The following is a 19,856-nucleotide window of genomic DNA, read 5'->3' as shown; positions in this document are numbered from 1 at the left end:
CATTGTACAAAGCTACAAATGTGTCTTCATTGGAAAAAAACTGTTAATTCCATATCAAGGAAAGGATTCAAGTTTATTCCTTCATATGACAATAACCAAATCAAGCAACTCATCAGTGATGTTTGATCAAGCTTTTCAAATGACTCTTTGATGTGATGATACTCTTCAACGTCTCTTTTTAACATCTATATAAAGGATTGAAGACTTGTAGATATTACAAGACTCTGAAATATTTTTACAAAGTTCCAAAACTCAGTCAAGTTCATAAGGCATCAAACACTTAGAATTTCTTATAAACTTTCATATCGCACTACAACATTTTTGAGTTTAGACCACACTTAATTTGACCACGGCAAAAAAAGTATGGCTTAAAATAGGATTAACCACATTTTGGAACACCTCTGATTGTATATTAAGTGTTCAACCTAACAATTTTTATTTGTAATCTTTGTTTGATAGAAGTTTCTTGCTTGTATGCCTAAGCAATTGTAATCTTGTGTGATTATTGTGAAAAATCTCTTGTAAGTGACAAGGGGACTTGACTACTTCCGGATTGTGCAGGGAACTAGGATAATTTGCTTGTGTCTCTTTCTTCTCTCTTTCTCTTTAGCTCTTTCTTTATCCGTTGCACTTATTTCTGAACATTGCTTCAGGTTTTAAAATCTATCAGAAGCTGAACATTGGACTTAATTTAAAACAAGAAAAAGTTAACACAGTTCAACCCCTCACCCCCACCCCCCTAAAATATTCCTACAAACCAATCAACCTTTCTTCAAGCATCCCACTCCTCCATGGCCGAAGGTTAACACAGATGGGTCAGTCTTAGGAGATTATGCCTCTTATGGGTATTTTTTGAGACCATTTAGGAACGTTCCTTTCCTTGGTTCTTTTACATGTAATCTCGACAATTTTTCAGTTTTTAACTCAAGTTCTTGGTTTTATTGGGGCTTTGGAGTATGCAGCTCATAATGGATGGAGAAACATTTGGTTGGAAAGTGATTCAATTAGTGTCTTATCAATTTAATAAAATGCTTCTTCGGTGCTAATTTCCATTTGAAACCGGTGGCATAATGCACTTCGGTCTGGTGTTCAGATTATTTCTTCCCATATTTTTCGTGATGTTAATTGTTTCACCGATAAGATCACAAAATTGGGCACTCAGTTCAGGGATCAGTTTGGTAAAATGAGTTGCCTTAAGTTATTCAGGTGGATTTCTTTAGCGACATATTTGGTTTTCCGAATTTTAGATTCCTTTAGATTGTTGGCTTTTTTTCTTGCTTTTCGAGGGTTCTTGTATATACTTTTTTTTTCTTAAATTTTTAATAAAAAAAAACTTCTAAGATTGGTGGTAGAGGGGAAGGACCTCTTTGGGATGTCAACCTAGTTAGGATGTCGACAATTATCCTTGTTGCTTGTCCTTTCTCGTTGCTTATTAAAAAGAAAATTATTAAAACAATTATGTAAAAATATGCTCAAAATAAATTGTTTAAAAAAAAGTGTGTTGCACTAAATATCTTTGGTTTAATTCTTTATCGGTGTCAAATTTTATAGATTAGTTTGACTTCTTAAAAAAAAAATTATGGAAAAATATATTTTAGTGAATAATATTCTATGCAACATATTCCTTCAAAAAAAATTATATGCAAGATATCTAAACGTTATTGGACCAAACATATCTAAAGGGTATGAGAGTATTCAACAATAAACAGTAGATAGAAATATTTATGTTTAATTGGTAATTTATTTATTATATAATAAACTTTATTTAGCATATAACATCAAGTAATTAATCAATTCACCCACTGGGATTATTTTATTTAGGATAATATCTAAGTAGAGAATATCACAGTCTCTTCAAATAAATTTGTTTAACAACCAAACAAGTGATGATGCTTCTTTCCATGAGTTTCTTCATACTCTTTCTTGGCTTTTTCTTCTCATGGTGATCTTGTGACGATGGGGGCATGCTCTGGATCCTTTTTTGCTTCATGCTTCTCATGCTATACAAATAAAGAGTTGAAATGATCATCTTATATTAAATAATTTAGGTAGTTTTAATAAATAATTAACAATGATTTCACAAAATTAAAATAATGAAGATTTTTATAATTATATATTTATGATTTAAAAAATAAATAAATTAATCATAAAAGATTACAGAAAAAACGTCATTTAACGACCGATTTAGTTAATGGTTAGAGCGTCTGAGTATATCTTTTTCGGGTCTTTTGGATTACTTTTTTTCTCTTTCTAAAACTAACTTCAACTTTCAATACAAATAACATATATAACAAATAGATAAGAGTAAATTCAAATATTAAAATAAAAGTGTAACGAACACGATCTGAGTATATATATGTCCAATTTTTTTTTCCTTTATCATTTAAAAGTGTGACAAACTAGATGAGTATATTCATTCTTATTTTTTCATTGTCCCAATTATACCCTTAAACAACTTTTTCTTATATAATAAAGATTGTTGTTGATGTCATTAAAAAATTTAAAAAATCGTTGTGCCATTGAAACAATTAATCATGGTTAGTTTGATTTGTTATAATTTGAGAACAAAAAGATTTATATTTTTAAATTTATTCAAAATCAAATTTTCATAAAAAAAAAAACTATTCATAATTTTCAAGCGTTACACGATAATAAGAGCGGAAAGACGGGCACGTGAGTGCGTGTCTTTTCCTTAGTAATAATACTAATATTATTATTAAAAAAATAATAATATTATTAAATAATGTTACTATTTTTGGTCTAAAGATAAAGCGGAAAGCTACCATAAATTCACGGATTTGGATCCTCTCACGCTTATTCTCTCATGTTGTCTATCCTGCCTTAATCTTAGCCATTCATTAACTTTTTTCTTCTCTATCTTCTTTATTATTATTTTGCCTTTATGTGTCAATTTTGAAAAAGGAGAGAGGGTTGAACCAAAAGAGCGGGAGAGGATCCAAATCCCAATCTAACATTATCAACATTATCTATTGAGTGAAGTCTTCAATCTAAAATTCCAATAGAAAATTATCAACATTTTCTATTGGAAAGAGCGGAATAATAGAATCTTCAAAGGAAAGGAGGACGACTTGCAAGCGCTTGGTGAAATGGTGAAGCTTCAGTCATTTTGGTTGTTGAAATCGAAATACATTAATTTTAATTTCAACTATCAAGAATGGCGGCGGAATCCTTTAACCTGCTTAAACTCAATTTTATAGCTTGTTGTTTTTGTTTTCTTTTTGATTTTGCGCCTTTGTCGCATGTACAAGATTGTTGAACTCTTTTGTGCCTAGGCGTTTTGGCATAGCTTGTGCTTTAGCGTCTAGTGTTGCTTATTATATTCCATTTTGGCTTTTTCAAAAAAATAAAACAATTTTATATATTATTATATGGTTGAGACATATTTCCTGTATAAATTTAATTATCCTTAAAAATATATTCCTTTTTCAAGTTTACATTTAATTTAACAACTTTATTTTTTAGATAAACCATGATATAGGTTAGGCGTCAAGAAGATTCAGAAATATATTATTAAAAAAGAGAAAATATATATACAAGAGGTAAATCATTCCTATCCCGATAGAAATCCTCCAAAAGAAAATGTGGCAAAATTAAGATACTTCAGGGATGCTATGACCATGAGTGACTAATTTAACTGCGCAACAATTTCCTTCGCGGTAAATGTGAGAGCAAACCGAATAAATACCAAGCTGAAGACAATTATGCGATTCCTCCACATTTTTGTTTTGAATCGGATGTAACCTACGATTATTCACTACACTAAGGTCGATATTCTTGCAATATGAACAAAACTCTTCGTGCCATTCACATGAAACCTCAATGTTGAATGAAAAAATCTCCCTCTCAAACATTATTTCATGAAAAATCTGTTGGGAGAGATCCATATCCATAAGTACTCGCGCATAGTGCCTGAAAACATAGTTTTGTTTGGCATTGTCAATGACTAGCAGTGTCCTTATCGCACCTGCTATTTCACAAAGTGTTCGATCCATCCAATACTTATGCGCCCAGTTCTAACAATCTAATCCTGACTTGAGCATATATCTGACTCTGAGTGTGTGCGTTAAAATCTTTTGTCCATTCAAACTTCCAAAGCACACCTGGCTTCAAATTCACAGTATCTAAGTCCCAAACTGACCTTACATCTTCATACAACGCAAATGATAACTCATAATAACCTCTTCCCAAAGGCAGCATCTTCCATGGACCTATCGTTGTCCATTGTTTCCAAAGCTTCGCAATGATTTATTTCACTGTATAAGGCTTATGTCCTTTGCTCAACACAAGGCATCCACGCAGTGCTAACAAGCCTCAGTTCCTCTGACATAGGCCTCCTCAGTTATCTTGATACATAAGCTTCCCCACGTGTATAGCAGATTGCGGCAATGGAGCTTTGATCAAGCTTGAATCTGTAGCTATTAGAGTATGGACAAATGATCTGTGCTGTTGCTATTTTTCCGATAACGGGACTGGAATAGTGTCCATCACACAAGGCCATAGAAATATGTAGCCCATGCCTAGTCACAGGCAGTCGTTCCTTGAGGCAACCAGTTGCAGATGTGTTTGTTAATCACTTCACAATGAAAACCAAGCGGACACAAAGCAAGTAACAATAATCCCAATCTACGTGCAATCCACTAACGTTATTGACTTACCAAACTGAGAAGACAATAACATGAACGAATTAGAATCACGTTATGGCGAATGAATCTGAAAAACAAGATAGACGATTAAGGTAGCAAAAAGACGACGCTCATGGCAGGGGAACGAAGCCTTAGCAGAGCGTTTTTTTAGTTTGTAATATTTACTTCTTTGCAGTACTTTGAAATATTCTTTAAGAAATTACAACATCTATAAAGATACAAAAATTTAAATGAAATAGATATTATGAAATCGAAACAAGCAAAAAAAATTTAGTAAATACATTTTAAGAACATTAAAATTTAAAATAATTATTATAAAATATATACAACGAGGCAGAATTAAAATAGTTGACAACATGTCCACAAGTTCTACGCTTGGCTGGTAGAACCTGAATTTATACTGTTTGTGTACTAGCGATGGGGTTTCTATTCCGACGAAAACATCTCTCATAAGCAAGAGCATTGTGCAGCGGATTTATCAAAGTGGAGCAAAGAAAATTGCCATCAGACTAGGAAAGAAATATAAAAGGTATGCAAGAAGCTTGAGGGAACCCGTAATCATATAAGTGCGAATGCTAATCATTATGAAGCTTTGCGAAGACGCCTTGATACTTTATTGGTTAAAGATGATCGATTCTGGAAACAACGTGCTAAAACTTTTTGGTATCGAGATGGTGATCTGAACACGCGTTTTTTTCATGTTGCGACTACAACCAAAGGAAGGGTAAGAATATATAGCAACTAGAACTAGAAGACAGAGATGGAAATGTTTGCCGAAACGATGAGGGAGTCAAAGAAATTGCTACAAAATACTTTCTGGACCTTTTCAGAATGAAAAAGAAACAAGTGTGAGCATTGACGGATCCAAAAATTTTGGAAAGTGGCGGCACCACATATATATAAATTCGAAACATTATATAAACACACACACGCTATATCTCATTTTTGAAAGCATAAATATACATCATAATTGTCTTATACGATTCTCCATATTCTGGAAATATTGAATGTTTTTTTTTTCATTTTCAGTACCAACAAAAGTATCTCTATCTATATAAGATACTAAACAATTATTTAACCATTCATTTCCCGTGTAATTCCGCATTCGATTCTTGACAAAGTTGGGTCAAGGTGTGTGTATATGAGTGGGCCAAGAGAAAAGTGTTGTGTGGTTTGTGTGGGCCATTTGATCAACATTTCAACTATTACTATTTATTACTATATTATTACTACCTAAAAATAAAATTCTACAAAGTTAGTGTAGGCACAAGCCTACATACCTTTGTAGGTAAATCCGTCTCTGGGTGTGAGAGAAAATCAGGAGACTTAGTTCTTATTATGTTAAATCGGGATAAAAGTATAATGTTTAAAGGAATTTTCGTGAACTTAAATTAGTAAATCAAATCATTTAGTTGAGGATTAATTGAGAAGTGTACTTGGATAATAGTAGGGTTAAAGGTAATAGGATGAAGACCTTATGAGATTAACTTCCAATGTTAGTTAAGTTAGGATGAGTGTCGAAACATGACATGTTTTAGATGATGAATTGAATTGATGTGCTATTAGATGATGATCAAAGATAAATTATTTGACGATGTGTAATAAAAAATTATTTGACGATGAATAATGATGAGTTATTTGACGATTTGTAATGATAAGTTTTTAATGATATGTATTAATGAGTAATGATGTGACATTGATGCATTCATTTGCCGTGTTAATTTGAAGATGTGTGTTTAAATATGGGTTGGATAAAATCAATAACTTAACTATGATATCTAAAATTGGCGAGTAGGTTTGGTACCACATGCATATTTGACCGAGTTTAGGAGCATTGCATATATAATTGTACTCTATTGATGTGTGTGAATTAAAAAATGATAACGGTCTTATTTATATTTTAAGTGACCAATTGTGATTATTAAAAGATGATGATTGCTTGAGATTTATTAAATAATGGTGATTGAATTGTGATTATTAATAAATTATGATGATTAAATGGTGATGATTAAATGATAATAATTAATTGTGTATCATATTTTCTATCTCTTTGAGTTTACTCATGATATTTATGCACCCGTATTATTTTGAATGTATGTTTATCCCCTATTTTTGCGTTGGATGTATGTACCCTTGTGTGGTACAAATAGGCAGGACGAAGAACTTTAGTGGCTGTAAACCTTGGAAGATGTCGTGGAGCCTTACTCGTCAACTTTTTATCGCAATTGAGTTTATTTTGTGTCAATGCTCTGATTTTGTAACAATGGGGAATTGAGATTTCTTTTTATTTTCAAACTTTACTTTGGAATTCAGTTAAATTGTTAAAATGATGTGACTATGTTTTGAACTTATTTCAGCTGCACTATTTTTAATTAAATTGAAGTACTTTTGAAACGATGAGAATGTGTGACACCCTTGTATATTTAAATTTTAATCTTATTTTAATTTTAAAAATACTAGTCGGGGTTTGGGTTTTAGAGGAACCACGTCTATAAAATTGGCCTTTAACAGACCGATGGTCAAGCTTAGACCATCACTTTTTATAGTAGGTTAGGCTCATGTCCTATAAAGCCCGGCTCAATCTGACCTATTCTCACCTTTAATTGCAAGCATTGTCACCAAAAGTACAATGTTGCCTTTATATATATATAGGGAGTAACATATAGTCCTTAAAGTATAGTCAACTATACTAACTTTCTTACTTATACATGATAAAACAATTATTATACTATAAAGTTTATATTTTTTTTTCTATAAACTTGAAAAGTAGTCAACAATAATTATAAGATAAAGAAGTTTCTATTTTTTCATAAACAAAAAAAAATGTTCAAGGAGTGCTCAAGGCCTATATAAACATAAACATTCTTCTATATAACAAATTTTATGAAGAAGATGGATACAGCAAGAAAATATTCTCTAATTATGACATTTTTGTTGGCTTTTTTTATCATCACATCAGGTTTAAACCATTAATTCTTCTTTATGAACTTTCTTTTGAGTTTTCATATTTTGTATACAATATTGTTCTTATATCTATGTATTTTTTTGTATGTAGATATGCATACGAAAACACAAGCTAGAGGAGTAACTGTGGAAAACATAAGATGTAAATCAGATAGGGATTGTGTAGGTAGAATGACTTGTAATCCTGACCGTGATGTCAAATGTATTGGAAAACAGTGTGAATGTATTGCAATTCACTCAACCAACTTCTACAAATGACATTCGTAGTCATCTTTATTCGTAGTTCATGTTTGGATGAGAATAAATAACATATATAATGTAATTGCTAAGGGTTACTACATTATATTTTTCAAACGAGATTAAAATCTTGGATTATTTTAATTTGGAATAATGTCTATAAATTATGCAATGTCTATAAATTATTGAGTAGTTACAATTTTTATATTTGTGTCGGATACATTATGCAATGTCTATAAATTGTGTTAAATTACTACTCTTTTACGTTAGCTAATATAATTATTAGTTTTTTTTACAAATATAATTATGAGTTATATTATAAATTATGTATGTTGCATTGTTAGTAACTCTACAAACATTTTTTTTTATAAGTAAGGAGAGAGGACAGACATCAGAAAGCATCATCGACATCCCAACTAGGTTGGTATCCTGAAATATTTTTATCCTATGCCGTCAAACTCGAAAATTTATTAAAAAAGGGGGAAAAGATATTACAAAATGTGGGGGGATTATACCAAAACCCTAAAAAAATCAATATTCACTTCATCTGAAAGAGTGTCAAGCCAAATCTCACCAACTATGGAATGAATCATAGCAGCCAACTTGTCTGCGCAACAGTAAATTCACTTTTATGCTGTAGATCAAATAAACCCTATTAGTTATATTTTAATTAACTCTCAAATAAACTATATTGTAAGCAATCACTGTTATCAGCTTCATGCTAGTTTGCCTTCTAATTATGATTGTCTTCTCTGCCAAATTAATTTATAAAGCAATGTTTACACATGATAAAATGTGACAAAGAGACTAGAAATTTGGCACTCGTTTATTCTCTCTTTGATACCAGAGCAATAACAACTAATTTTTTTTTTTTTTTTTTTATGGTTGTATTCTTAGATTGGAATATTAAATCGATATTTAGTTATATTGAATCATATACATATGCTCATTCTGCATAGATTTTTTGTCTATTATCACATGTTCATTTATTTATAACATGATATATTTGATGATTGTTTAATCTATTTGAAATCATAGGTCTAGTATATGTTAAACTTAAAGTAAACTGCAGTCATTTTGCATATTGAGATTGCATGCATATGTTTTTAGATTGTCATGTTAGAGGGGTGATTTAGGGTCAATTTTTGACCTAAAATCACCTTCTAATTCGTTTTTCTTTTTCCCTTTTATTGAAATAAGTGATTTTCACATCTATTTTGTTTTTTATTTTGTGATTTCGTCGTCTTCGTGCGACGTTGGTTTGTTCGTCGTCTTTGTGCGACGTTGTTTGTTTTTCTTGTTTCTCTCAGGTATTTGATCGGTTCAAATTGTCAGATCAGTTTCGATCTAGTGCAGATCCAATCAATGATTTTGGCGTCATCCACGTTGCAGATCCGGAGACATGGTTATTCCGGAGATTTAAATATAGTCATATGTGTAGGCAACTGTATTTTGTCGTTTTATGCTATTAACATGGATGTTGTGAGCCTGTTCACATATTCATCCTTTTTGTTTTTAGCGAATTTGTATTATATTGATATACTCTATCAATTTGAATTAATGAATATATTTTATTTTGTCAAAAAAAAATGTTAGACCTAACATTGTTTGTAACTTCAACATGTAAATTTCTTGAAAGCAATTAGACATCGATTCTATATTCCGGTAATTCAAAGTTTAATTTTCTTAACTAGTGAAATTATTTTTTGAGATTTACACAATATACTTTATAATAGTTATTTGACTTGCATAACTATCATATTTTTCTTTGTTATTCTAGTTAAATTCTGAAAGAATTTAACATTAAAGCATTCGTGAAGAATTGCTCAAAATATAATTAGCGAAAAAAGATGCCAACTAAGGTAGGAACATCACGATCTTATTATAATCCCATCTTCTTCTTAAATCATCAAATTATTAACAACTAACTATGGTTTATTCACTAATACATATTGTGAATTTCTAAGAGTTGAGGTAAATGAATCCACGATGAACCTTTTAAAAGAATCCACAGATCTTTCATGGTTAACCAAAACTTAAATCAAAAATAAAAAAATTGGGAGAAAAATGGTACAAATTCTTGTAATGAACAATATAGGTATCCTGCGTCATCCATGTTATAGATCTCATTGTTTTGACAAAATTTTGTCAATTTCGATTTAAACATTGATTTCTGACAAAATCGTGAAAGCTATTGCAACAATTTGTTGGATTAGACATCCAACAATCACCCAAAAACTTATCCCATTCTGAACCCTTTTAATAACCTCACTATTAACCAATTGGTTCCTACAGCCACCTCTAAATTTACCACGTCCTTCCACCACAAAGATGAAAATGTCGGCCAATTTTTACCGCTAAACTCGATCAACTTTCGAGCACGAGCCCCATACTTATCCTCAAGAACCCTTTTTCAAAGTGGATTAGCAGCCTGGAGTAAGTTCCACCTTGACTTTGCAAGAAGACTTAGAAAGTGCTGCTACCTTGCAACGCTTCCTTAATACAAGCAAAGCTTATTATGCTACAAGTTAACTCTTACACCTTCAACAAAATAAGTCATTGATCCTTGTACTCATCTTAACCTTTTAACTAGTTGGAAAGTCTGAAACACACCCTAGGGCTCACTTTTTCTTGAATTAACTTTTGTATAACCTCGAAATTAAATTAGATAGTCCTTGGTTAAAATTAAAATACCTTAATCAAAACACTCAAATTCTCCGATTGTTTTCAAAAAGTCTCAAGATATAACGAAGAAATAGTTTTCCTATTTTAAACATGATATTTTCAATTCAACCACTTCATCAAACATTCCGATTTTCAAACCTTAGTTCTAAATATCCAATTCTTTCTACACCAAAGCTCTTTATCACATTTAGTGAAAATAATTCCACTCTAAATAAATATGAAAAGATTGAGGTAATTTTATTACAAAATCTTTTACCTCTAAATTTTATATTTATTTTTTGCTAATAGTTACATCTGTATATTATTAAATGTCAAAATCATTGTTATTTTAATCCGTAATAAACGAACCCTAATTTGCCTAAAAAAGATATGTTGTTTAATAACGAAGAAAAATTTATTGAAAAATAAAAATAATGAAAAAAGTAGATTTTGATTTAAAAAGATTAAATTTATTTTTTGATGAATCAAAAGAGCATGGAAGGCATAAAAAATCTGCTCCCATCCTCTACCACCTGCTCTGAAAATTTTATTGAAAAAGAGAAAAACGATACAGATAGGAGACTAGGCCAAACCCTAAAAAATAACAACAAAAGTGTGAACTAAGGGAATTCAAAATTCAAAATATAGGTAATTAAAGAATTCTACCAGACAACATTTGAAATAACATGACCATGACTAGTCAGCTTATCATCACAAGCATATCCTTTCTGAACGATAAAATGTGAGTTCTAACTTATTGAGTCAGAGGAGTAATTGCACCCTTATACCGGGTTTTGTAGGCAATTCAATAGAGTTCTTTTTTCTTCTTCTTAGTTAGGTAGAGTAAAAATTGTTCATTAGAATCCTCCTTATTTGGAACCAAAATGTGACGAATCAAGTTAAGATCCTTTTGTAGAACTAGACAGTATACTAGGTTGCTACACCTTTTGTGTTTCAAGAACCATCTCCCTCCTAGAAGAAGTGGCAGTAGACACACCAATAGATGTCGCAACAGCTGATGTCTTCAACGGCTTAATCGGCTCTAAAATATGAGTATTATGCGTTGAACCATTCCCAAAGTATCAATCTGATTGCGCTCCACAATATCTATTACATTCTCCAATCGAAAATGGAAGGAGGTGCCAAACTGTCCTCTCGGTTGCAGCGTTTATGCACCTTCAATCACATTTGCCACCTCAGTCATCAAATTACAATATTTCAAACCTTAATTCCAAATATATATAAAAAAGAAATAATACACCAATGCTCATTATCACATTTAGTGAGAATAATTTCAGCTCGAAATAATTATCACAATATTTAGGTAATTTTTTAACAAAAAATTTCATATTTGAATTTTTTATATTTATTTTTTGGTAATAATTGCATCTCTAAATTATTGAATATCAAAATCATTTTTATTTTAATCATAAATTTAATCCATAACAAAGAACCCTAATAATTGTCCTTAAAAAGAGTTACATTGTTTTTTTTTTTTTGCCGGGGTTTGAACCTGAACTTTGAATATATTATTATGCATTATCCTTATAAGGACAAAATTATATTGTTTAATAATGAAAAAAAAGTAGATTGTTCATGTCTTTTTTTTTTTTTTGACAAAGTAGATTGTTCATGTCTTGAATAGTTAGTTTCCGTTCGTGAACGTCGTATTTGCTTAAATAAATGCACCGATAATAATAAGTTAAAAATTCCCTCAAAAAATAATAAGTTAAAAATAAGCATATTCTGATGAGTCCAAAACTATAATCAATATTCCAATCTTAACAGAAAGTACAACATGTGAACCTTACATAGTCTTTATTCACGGGACACAAACAACGTTCAGGTACAAATGAAGTGAAACATTTTTTAACTTATATATATATGAAGAGTCAATTATACGTCAACATTTAAAAGCAATTTAATCTTTGGATTATGCAACATATAGTAATCCAGTTTTTTAATTTAAATATTATTCTAAATATTGTATTCATTTCAATATTTAATAAGTTCATAATATATATAGTTGGAAAAATAGAAGTCTTGCGAAGAATAAATATAAAGCCTATAATATGTTAAACCTAATATAAAATTCAGATATGATATTTGGACCTTATGGTGGGACCTTATGCCCGAGTTTGATGGAGGAGATTTCTGTAGGGACTGGTCGGGGTTACCTAATTTTTATGTTTCGTAATTTTTGCTTTCTATTGAGGGTTTTGTTTGGCCCCCCTCTTATACATTTTTTTTCCATTTTTTACTATATATATAATATATGAGTGAGCGGTAGAGGATTTGTAGTTTCCTGGAGATGTCCAACGGCTCCTTAATATCTTTCTCATTCTTTATTCAGTAAAAATTTGATATGATATTTGGACATATCGATAATGTTAAGCATTGATATAGCTTGCACAAACCCAATAATGTTGGATCTCATTGGTGTTTTGGAAAAAAAATCCAAGTCCTTCATAACATAAAGATAAGACCCAAATTTTGTTTAGATAGAGTAGCAATGGCACCTCTTGTCTTACAAGTCATTTTTATAAGAACAATTAATCCAATACAAAACCCTAATAAAATATATTTTAAAACTCTTAGACTCTTATGTGTGATGTGGCTATATATATGACCTTATACTTCTCTAAAGGACTCACAATATTCTATTGAAGGAATCAAGTAGGAGAAATTGAAGTAAAAATGTATAGCTCTTACATTTTTGTGATTCTATCTTTGTTCATTCTTGTGTCTATAGAAAATACAGTGCTTGTACATGGTGATGATCCTACTGATGGTTTTACCTCTGTGCCATTGACTGAAGCAAATTTTGAGGTGCAGAAACCATACAATATACCAATTGAGAAAAGGTATAGCTTCATTGATGGTGTTCATCGATTTTGGGTTTATGCTCATGACAAGCCTTATTCTCCTGATAGCCCTACTCAACCACGCACCGAAATTCGGATAAAGGTAATTTTCCCTTTGGTATATACTACGTTGTTCAATAGACCCCTCAAAATTGCTAACATTTTTGGAAAAAAATTGATCCCACATATATCCATAGCTTTCGAATAATGCAATCCCTGAAGCCATGGTCCAATTTCACATATTGTAAAAAAATTGTTCCCAAGTACTTATTTTTGTACATAATTATTTGATATTATATCTATATTGTGTCTTTGCATAGTGTCAATCCTAAGATTTTTGATGCACTGGGTGAAAGAAAAAAATTATGCCCTTTTAATTATTCTAATTTCTTCTTGTATTTTTTGTTGCACAAGATTCATTTATAATCTAAAAAGATATTTTCAATAGAATTAATCAAAACAAATTAAAAAGAAATTTTTCTATATTGTACCGACTACTAAGTAAAAATAATAATTTTGGTGCCTCTAAAAAAATGGTGCCTTGGGCTGCCGCCCCTCCTGCCCGCCCTCATCACCAACCCTGTCTTTACATAGAAAATTATATTTAACTTGTTATATATGCAGGGACTTGACTACCACTCTGGAGTTTGGCAATTTGAAGGTTATGCATATGTGCCAAAGATAACATCAGGTGCTACGATAGCACAGATCCATGGTGCAGAACATGGTAAAACCACTTTGCTACTAAGAATATACAATGGAGATATGAGGTATTACAGCACAGACTTGGTGGCTAAGAATCTTTATAATAAATGGTTCAGACTTAATATCATTCATGATGTGGATGGAGGAATAGTGACTGTGTTCATTGATGGAGAAAAGAAGTTTCAAACAAAGGATCAAGGGCCAGGTGATTTGTACTTTAAGTGTGGGGTTTATGCTGCACCTGTTGATATAAGTAATTACATGGAATCAAGGTGGAGAGATATCAAAATATATAAAAAATGATGACACTTTACTATTTCTAATATAGTACTTTATTTGTATATTATACTTTTTTATTTGAGAGGGATTTGTATATACATATATGTTTGTAAAAATTTAAGATGATTAATGATATGATATGATAATTAAAGTTCTTGTAGTGCAACTTTACACTTGGTCTGGTCAGAGGGAAATTGCTTATTAAATTCAATAAAAAGGGAAATGAATGTAAAACAAAAATATAATAAACACAATAGTTCACTTCATTACGATGATATATATCCCAATAATTTAATTTTTTTTTGTCCCTACAAAAAAATAAAATTGCACTTTTTTGTGTTAATCTTTCGGTACCGTGAAAAAGAGGCACCGGATAATCCAAAGTTAACATGTAGCTGCCCAATAACCCATAATCCTAGCCAGATAGGGGACTACAGAAGAACTCACGTGCACTTGACCGCACATAATCACGTATCCATTGATCGGAACCATTGATGTTAATCTCCACAGATCTCCTACATTCGTTGTCGGATTTCACGGAAAATGTTATAGGTGGGAATCCCTATATAAAGGTTCTTGCGCGCCCTTGTTAAAAAAAAAGGTTCTTGCGCGCCACAACAAGGGGAGGTTACATATTTTTACCACTTTCATCGACTCTTCTATAGAGTTTTCTCTAGATTCTCTGTCCAATCTCATTGCAACATCATCCGCAAACTACCTACCCCGTGCACTGGGATAACATTGCGGCATCGGAAAACCTTTTGTGCACTTTATGTTGATTGAATATACATTGATCAAGGATACATTTGATAAGTAATCAATTTTCTCGAAATATCGGTAAAATATGTACTCATTCCAAAATAGATTAAAAGTAATAATTAATTCAAATATCTAACTTATTTGTATAAAATATATTTGACTTTTTAGTCGTGTTAACTTATTTGTATGATTTATTTGACTCTAAAATTTTGAAATTTTCTTCTTCACTTTTGCATTCATTCTATTAGAGCTGTCAAAATGGACCAAGCCCACCGAGCCAGCCAATCGGCCCTCTATTTTTGTGTGGGGCAGCCCACGGGGCTTCTAATTTACATGGGCCGGCCTGGGCTGAGTGTATGGGCCAACCTTTTAAGAATACTAAAATAAAATATAGTTAAAAAAAATAGTTTTATTATGTAAAATTGAATTATTTTATTATTTAAGACGAAATTTTATCGTCTTCAAGGTTGCAATTTATGAATCGTGATAAATATTCTCCACATCTGTCTTTGTGCTATTTATCTGTTATGGATGCTCATTTAGTAGATGTTTTGTATATCATTAACTAAGTTTACAAACAAATTGATTTATTTGAAGTATAATAACTTTTTTTAAAGAATGGATAACAATGTATGTGATTTTTTTAATATCAAAAAGATAAAATAATACGTTTTAAAATGTGTCGGGCTGGCTCATTGGGCCATGTAGCCCACTACTAATTGGGTATGGCTCAATTTTTTTAGCCCATGAATCAAGTGGGCTGACCCTCTCTGACCATTTATATGAGCTAGTCCACTAGGTTAAGGCGGGATGGGCCGGATTGGCCCAATTGACAGCTCTAATTGTATAACCCACTTGGGTTGGCCATGTGGTATTGGTATGAGATCTGGGAGTGTGCTCCTCCTCGAAGTCTCAAGTTCGATTCTCTCATATGTCAGTTTAGGTGGGCCAATTTAACTTCTTCAAAAAAAAACTTTTGCATTCATTGTTTTATGCCTTGAAATTTTTAAAATATTCCTAATTTTGTTTTCCACATACGATGACATGCTTTTGTTTTAACGTTATAATTGTGTTTTGTTTCAAGACTGACTACAATAAATTGTTTTTTGATCTTACTTAAGTTTTGTATTGAACTTTTCAGAATATATTTTTAATAAAAATAATAGTACATGCTTAGCGAAAAATTGATAGTTAGAAAACTATTTTTCAGAAGATTGAAATGGTTTGTGGAAGATGCATCACACAAAGAGCAAGAGTGAGATCCTTTGTTGATTATTGTTCTATCCATTTTAATCAAATCAAAATCTATCAACTATATTATGCACTCTCAAAGATGAAACAATAAAACTCAAGAACTTATAAAGATACAACAACAATACTCATATCCCACGATGGATGCCATGAGTATGAAAACAAAATGTAAGAAAATAAAATAAAAACATTACAACCTCAAATTATTACGTATATTATTTGATGTTAGTTCTTAAGAAATCAATACATATATTTAGAAAAGTCATTAAAAATTTCATCATATTGATTGTTTTTATTTTTGCGTACAAATCATTGGAGGAACTTCATACGACCTCTAATGTAGCGATTTAAATGGACTGAGACAAGACTCAAACAAATTGAGTCACAAGAATTAAACTATAGTAGATTACGTGAACAATTTTACATGGTAAATCATACGACACCCCTGGCCATTTTATCTTATATATTGGTCATTACAAAACGATTTCGAACTAGACTCTTAAGTTAAAATAGTCAGATGTCATATACTTTACCATGTCACACTCTTCAAGTAATCCACTATAACTTAATTATTGTGACTCAATTTGTTTGAGTCTTATCTTTTTCCATTTGAACCGCCGCATTAGAGGTCGTATGAAGTTCCTCTAATGATATGTATACAAGAATGTAGACAATCAAGATGATGAAATTTTAATGTCTTTTCTAAATCCATGTCTTGATTTCAAAAGAACTAACATCAAATGATATGTACATAATAATTTGATGTTTTAAAATTTAATTTATTTTCCTTACTTTTCATTTCAAACCCATAGCATCCATTAGGGAGTATTGTTCTTGCATCTTTGTATCTTCTTGAGTTTTATATTGTTGCAACGTTGAAATTGCATTTATACAATTGATAAATTTTGTATTGATCAAAATGGATAGAACAATAATGAACAATAATGAATTTTCGAGGCATAAAACATATAATGCAAAAGTAAAGAAGAAAATTGCAAACTTTTATAGTGTCAAATAAATTGTAACATAAAACAATGTCTAATATACATAACATGATCCTTAAAATACAGTAAGAAAAGATTTGTAAATTGCTATAGTAAAATGATGAAGCAAAAAAACATATACCTCTGTTGATGTAAATTCAGAATCTGATACTGTTTAACTTCAGAAGAAATTTTCTCATACAATTTTGATAGTTTTTATTGTACAAGAACTCATGTTAGTTTTGTTTGCTCATATGCCTATATCATTCTATATTGCATATATCTCAGCTTCTTTTATACTGGAGGAGGCGGAAACTGCGAGAACTTTGATACTCATTTCAGAATAAAATATAAGAAAAAAAGAGTAAATAAATAAATAACAAGTCAAACATATTTAATACAAAAATTTGGAGCAAAATCATTTGAATATTTAATTCCTTTTATAATTTATTTATATTAATTACATTTTGAAGGGTGTAAATATTTGGCGAGATTTCGCGAAAATTTATAACTATTTCACCGAGATTTCAATGCTATATAGGAGTATATATATATATATATATATATATATATGAGAAGGGATCCATTGACTCCAAGAGTAAGTCTAAACACTTACTCCAAATCATGACCATTCATTTTAATTATAATTAATGGTTGTGATTAATTCAATTTAATTGTTAGGGTGGGGTGTTTTCCTCTCTCCACAGCAGCACACGTTTATCCTCCAATACACAACAATTCACAATTATCTTTCTGACAAAACACACAGTTATCGTCATTTGTCAAATGTGTTTATCACCTCCACCTGCTACATCCATTGTTAAGCACATGCCCTTCTTTTCAATATAGAGGTAATCAACTTGCTAATTATGTTTTATTTTATATTTTATTTGTGTTGCCAATTTCTTATATAATTAGGGTTCGATGTTTTTTTTTTGTGATTCCTTTCTATTTTTTTTTTTTTTTGATAGAAGCTTTTCTAGATTATTTTATTTTTGATAAATCGATGCCTTTCTATTTTGGCCATTTTTTTCTTTCTAATTTATAAAGATGATATAATTTGCTGTATATTGGTTTATGTCCTGTGCTATACTTATCGTGGGTGTTTTGCTGTGTTTTTTTTATTGTTACGTTCATGGACTGTACTAGTCCTTCAACTATAATTGGCTTTTTTTGTTTGGATCCATTTGTACTTCTTGTACATTGTGTATCGTGGTATATAACTATGTTGTTAAAATAATATATCATAATTCTGATTATTGTTTAATGATTTGAATTGACAATTATTTTTATAAAAAACAGGTGCATTAGTCAATTATGGATGGTAATGTTCCTGAAGAAGCCACACAGTCAACAAATGTGGAAATATCTGAAGAAGATATTTTAGTTGCTGCTCCTAATGTTGGTGTGGAATTAAATAGTGAACCTTGTAAGGGGATGGAATTCAAATCTGTGGAAAAGGTTAGAGAATTTTATAATTCATTTGCAAAAAGGATGGGTTTTGGAGTACGTGTTCGCTCAACTAAACCAAAGAGAGCTGTCTTTGTATGTTGTAATGAAGGTCATCATATAGTGAAAAGTTCAACAAACAAAGAAATCCAAGATGGCACAAATCAAACTAAAAGAAAGTGTTCTACTTCTCGAACTGGTTGTCTAGCCACACTTGTTGTTAAAAGAGGTACATTAGAAGGAAATTGGATTATATGTTCATTTAAGAATGATCATAACCATCCCATGGTTAGCCCTAAAAGTGTGTCTTATATGCGGTGTCATAAAAGCATGAATGGTGCTGCAAAAAGTCTTGTTGAACATTTTAAGGAAGAAGGTATACCGACAGGAAAGGTTGCTACAATGTTCAGTGAAGGGGACTTGGCTTTCTCTAATAGGGATTGTTGGAATCATGTTAGAAGTCTTCGAAGAAAAAATTTAGACGTTGGAGATGCTCAAGCTGTTTTTAATTATTGTAAACAGAAACAGGTAGAAAATTCAAACTTTTTCTATGAAATCCAATGTGATGAAGATTCTCGGATGATAAACTTTTTTTGGGTTGATGCTAAATCAAGATTAGCTTACCAACAATTTGGAGATGTAATATCTTTTGACACCACATATAAGACTAACAAGTATAGTATGCCATTTGCCCTGTTTGTTGGATTGAATAATCATTATCAATCAATTTTATTTGGTTGTGTTTTACTACAAGATGAGTCAGAACGCTCGTTTATATGGTTGTTTGAAACTTTTCTTAAGGCAATGGATGGTAAAAAGCCCAAATCTGTCATAACTGACCAGGATTTGGCTATGAAAGGTGCTTTAGCCAATGTTTTTCCAGAAACTAGACATCGCCTCTTCTTATGGCATATTAGGAAAAAATTTGCTGAAAAGTTAGCTCATGTTTATCATAAAAATTCCACTTTCAAGCGAGAATTGAAAAAATGCATTAATGTTTCACCAAGTATAGAAAGTTTTGAAGAAAACTAGAGCCG

At 31.0% G+C, this 19,856-nt stretch overlaps 2 protein-coding genes across 2 annotated transcripts; both read left to right on the top strand.

The window, feature by feature from the left end:
* Nucleotides 1-13,193: 13,193 nt before the first annotated feature.
* On the top strand, nt 13,194-14,528 carry LOC11441134 (citrate-binding protein). Its single transcript, XM_003619128.4, has 2 exons — nt 13,194-13,496; nt 14,018-14,528. The coding sequence occupies exons 1-2, from the start codon at nt 13,227-13,229 to the stop codon at nt 14,399-14,401; spliced, it is 654 nt and encodes a 217-aa protein (XP_003619176.1). The 5' UTR covers nt 13,194-13,226; the 3' UTR covers nt 14,402-14,528.
* A 4,159-nt stretch (nt 14,529-18,687) lies between these two features.
* On the top strand, nt 18,688-19,851 carry LOC112422758 (protein FAR1-RELATED SEQUENCE 5-like). Its single transcript, XM_024786404.1, has one exon. The coding sequence runs from the start codon at nt 18,688-18,690 to the stop codon at nt 19,849-19,851; it is 1,164 nt and encodes a 387-aa protein (XP_024642172.1).
* The last annotated feature ends 5 nt before the right edge of the window (nt 19,852-19,856 follow it).

The sequence above is a fragment of the Medicago truncatula genome, chromosome 6 (assembly GCF_003473485.1).
Source record: "Medicago truncatula cultivar Jemalong A17 chromosome 6, MtrunA17r5.0-ANR, whole genome shotgun sequence".
Taxonomy (NCBI): Eukaryota; Viridiplantae; Streptophyta; class Magnoliopsida; order Fabales; family Fabaceae; genus Medicago; species Medicago truncatula.
This window is presented reverse-complemented; position numbering and strand designations above follow the sequence as displayed.

Bases quoted from the DNA above. Each gene is read 5' to 3' on its own strand.
- LOC112422758 (XM_024786404.1), top strand. From the start codon at position 18,688: ATGGATGGTAATGTTCCTGAAGAAGCCACACAGTCAACAAATGTGGAA.
- LOC11441134 (XM_003619128.4), top strand. From the start codon at position 13,227: ATGTATAGCTCTTACATTTTTGTGATTCTATCTTTGTTCATTCTTGTG. The intron at 13,497-14,017 runs GTAATTTTCCCT...TTATATATGCAG, and splicing joins GCACCGAAATTCGGATAAAG to GGACTTGACTACCACTCTGG.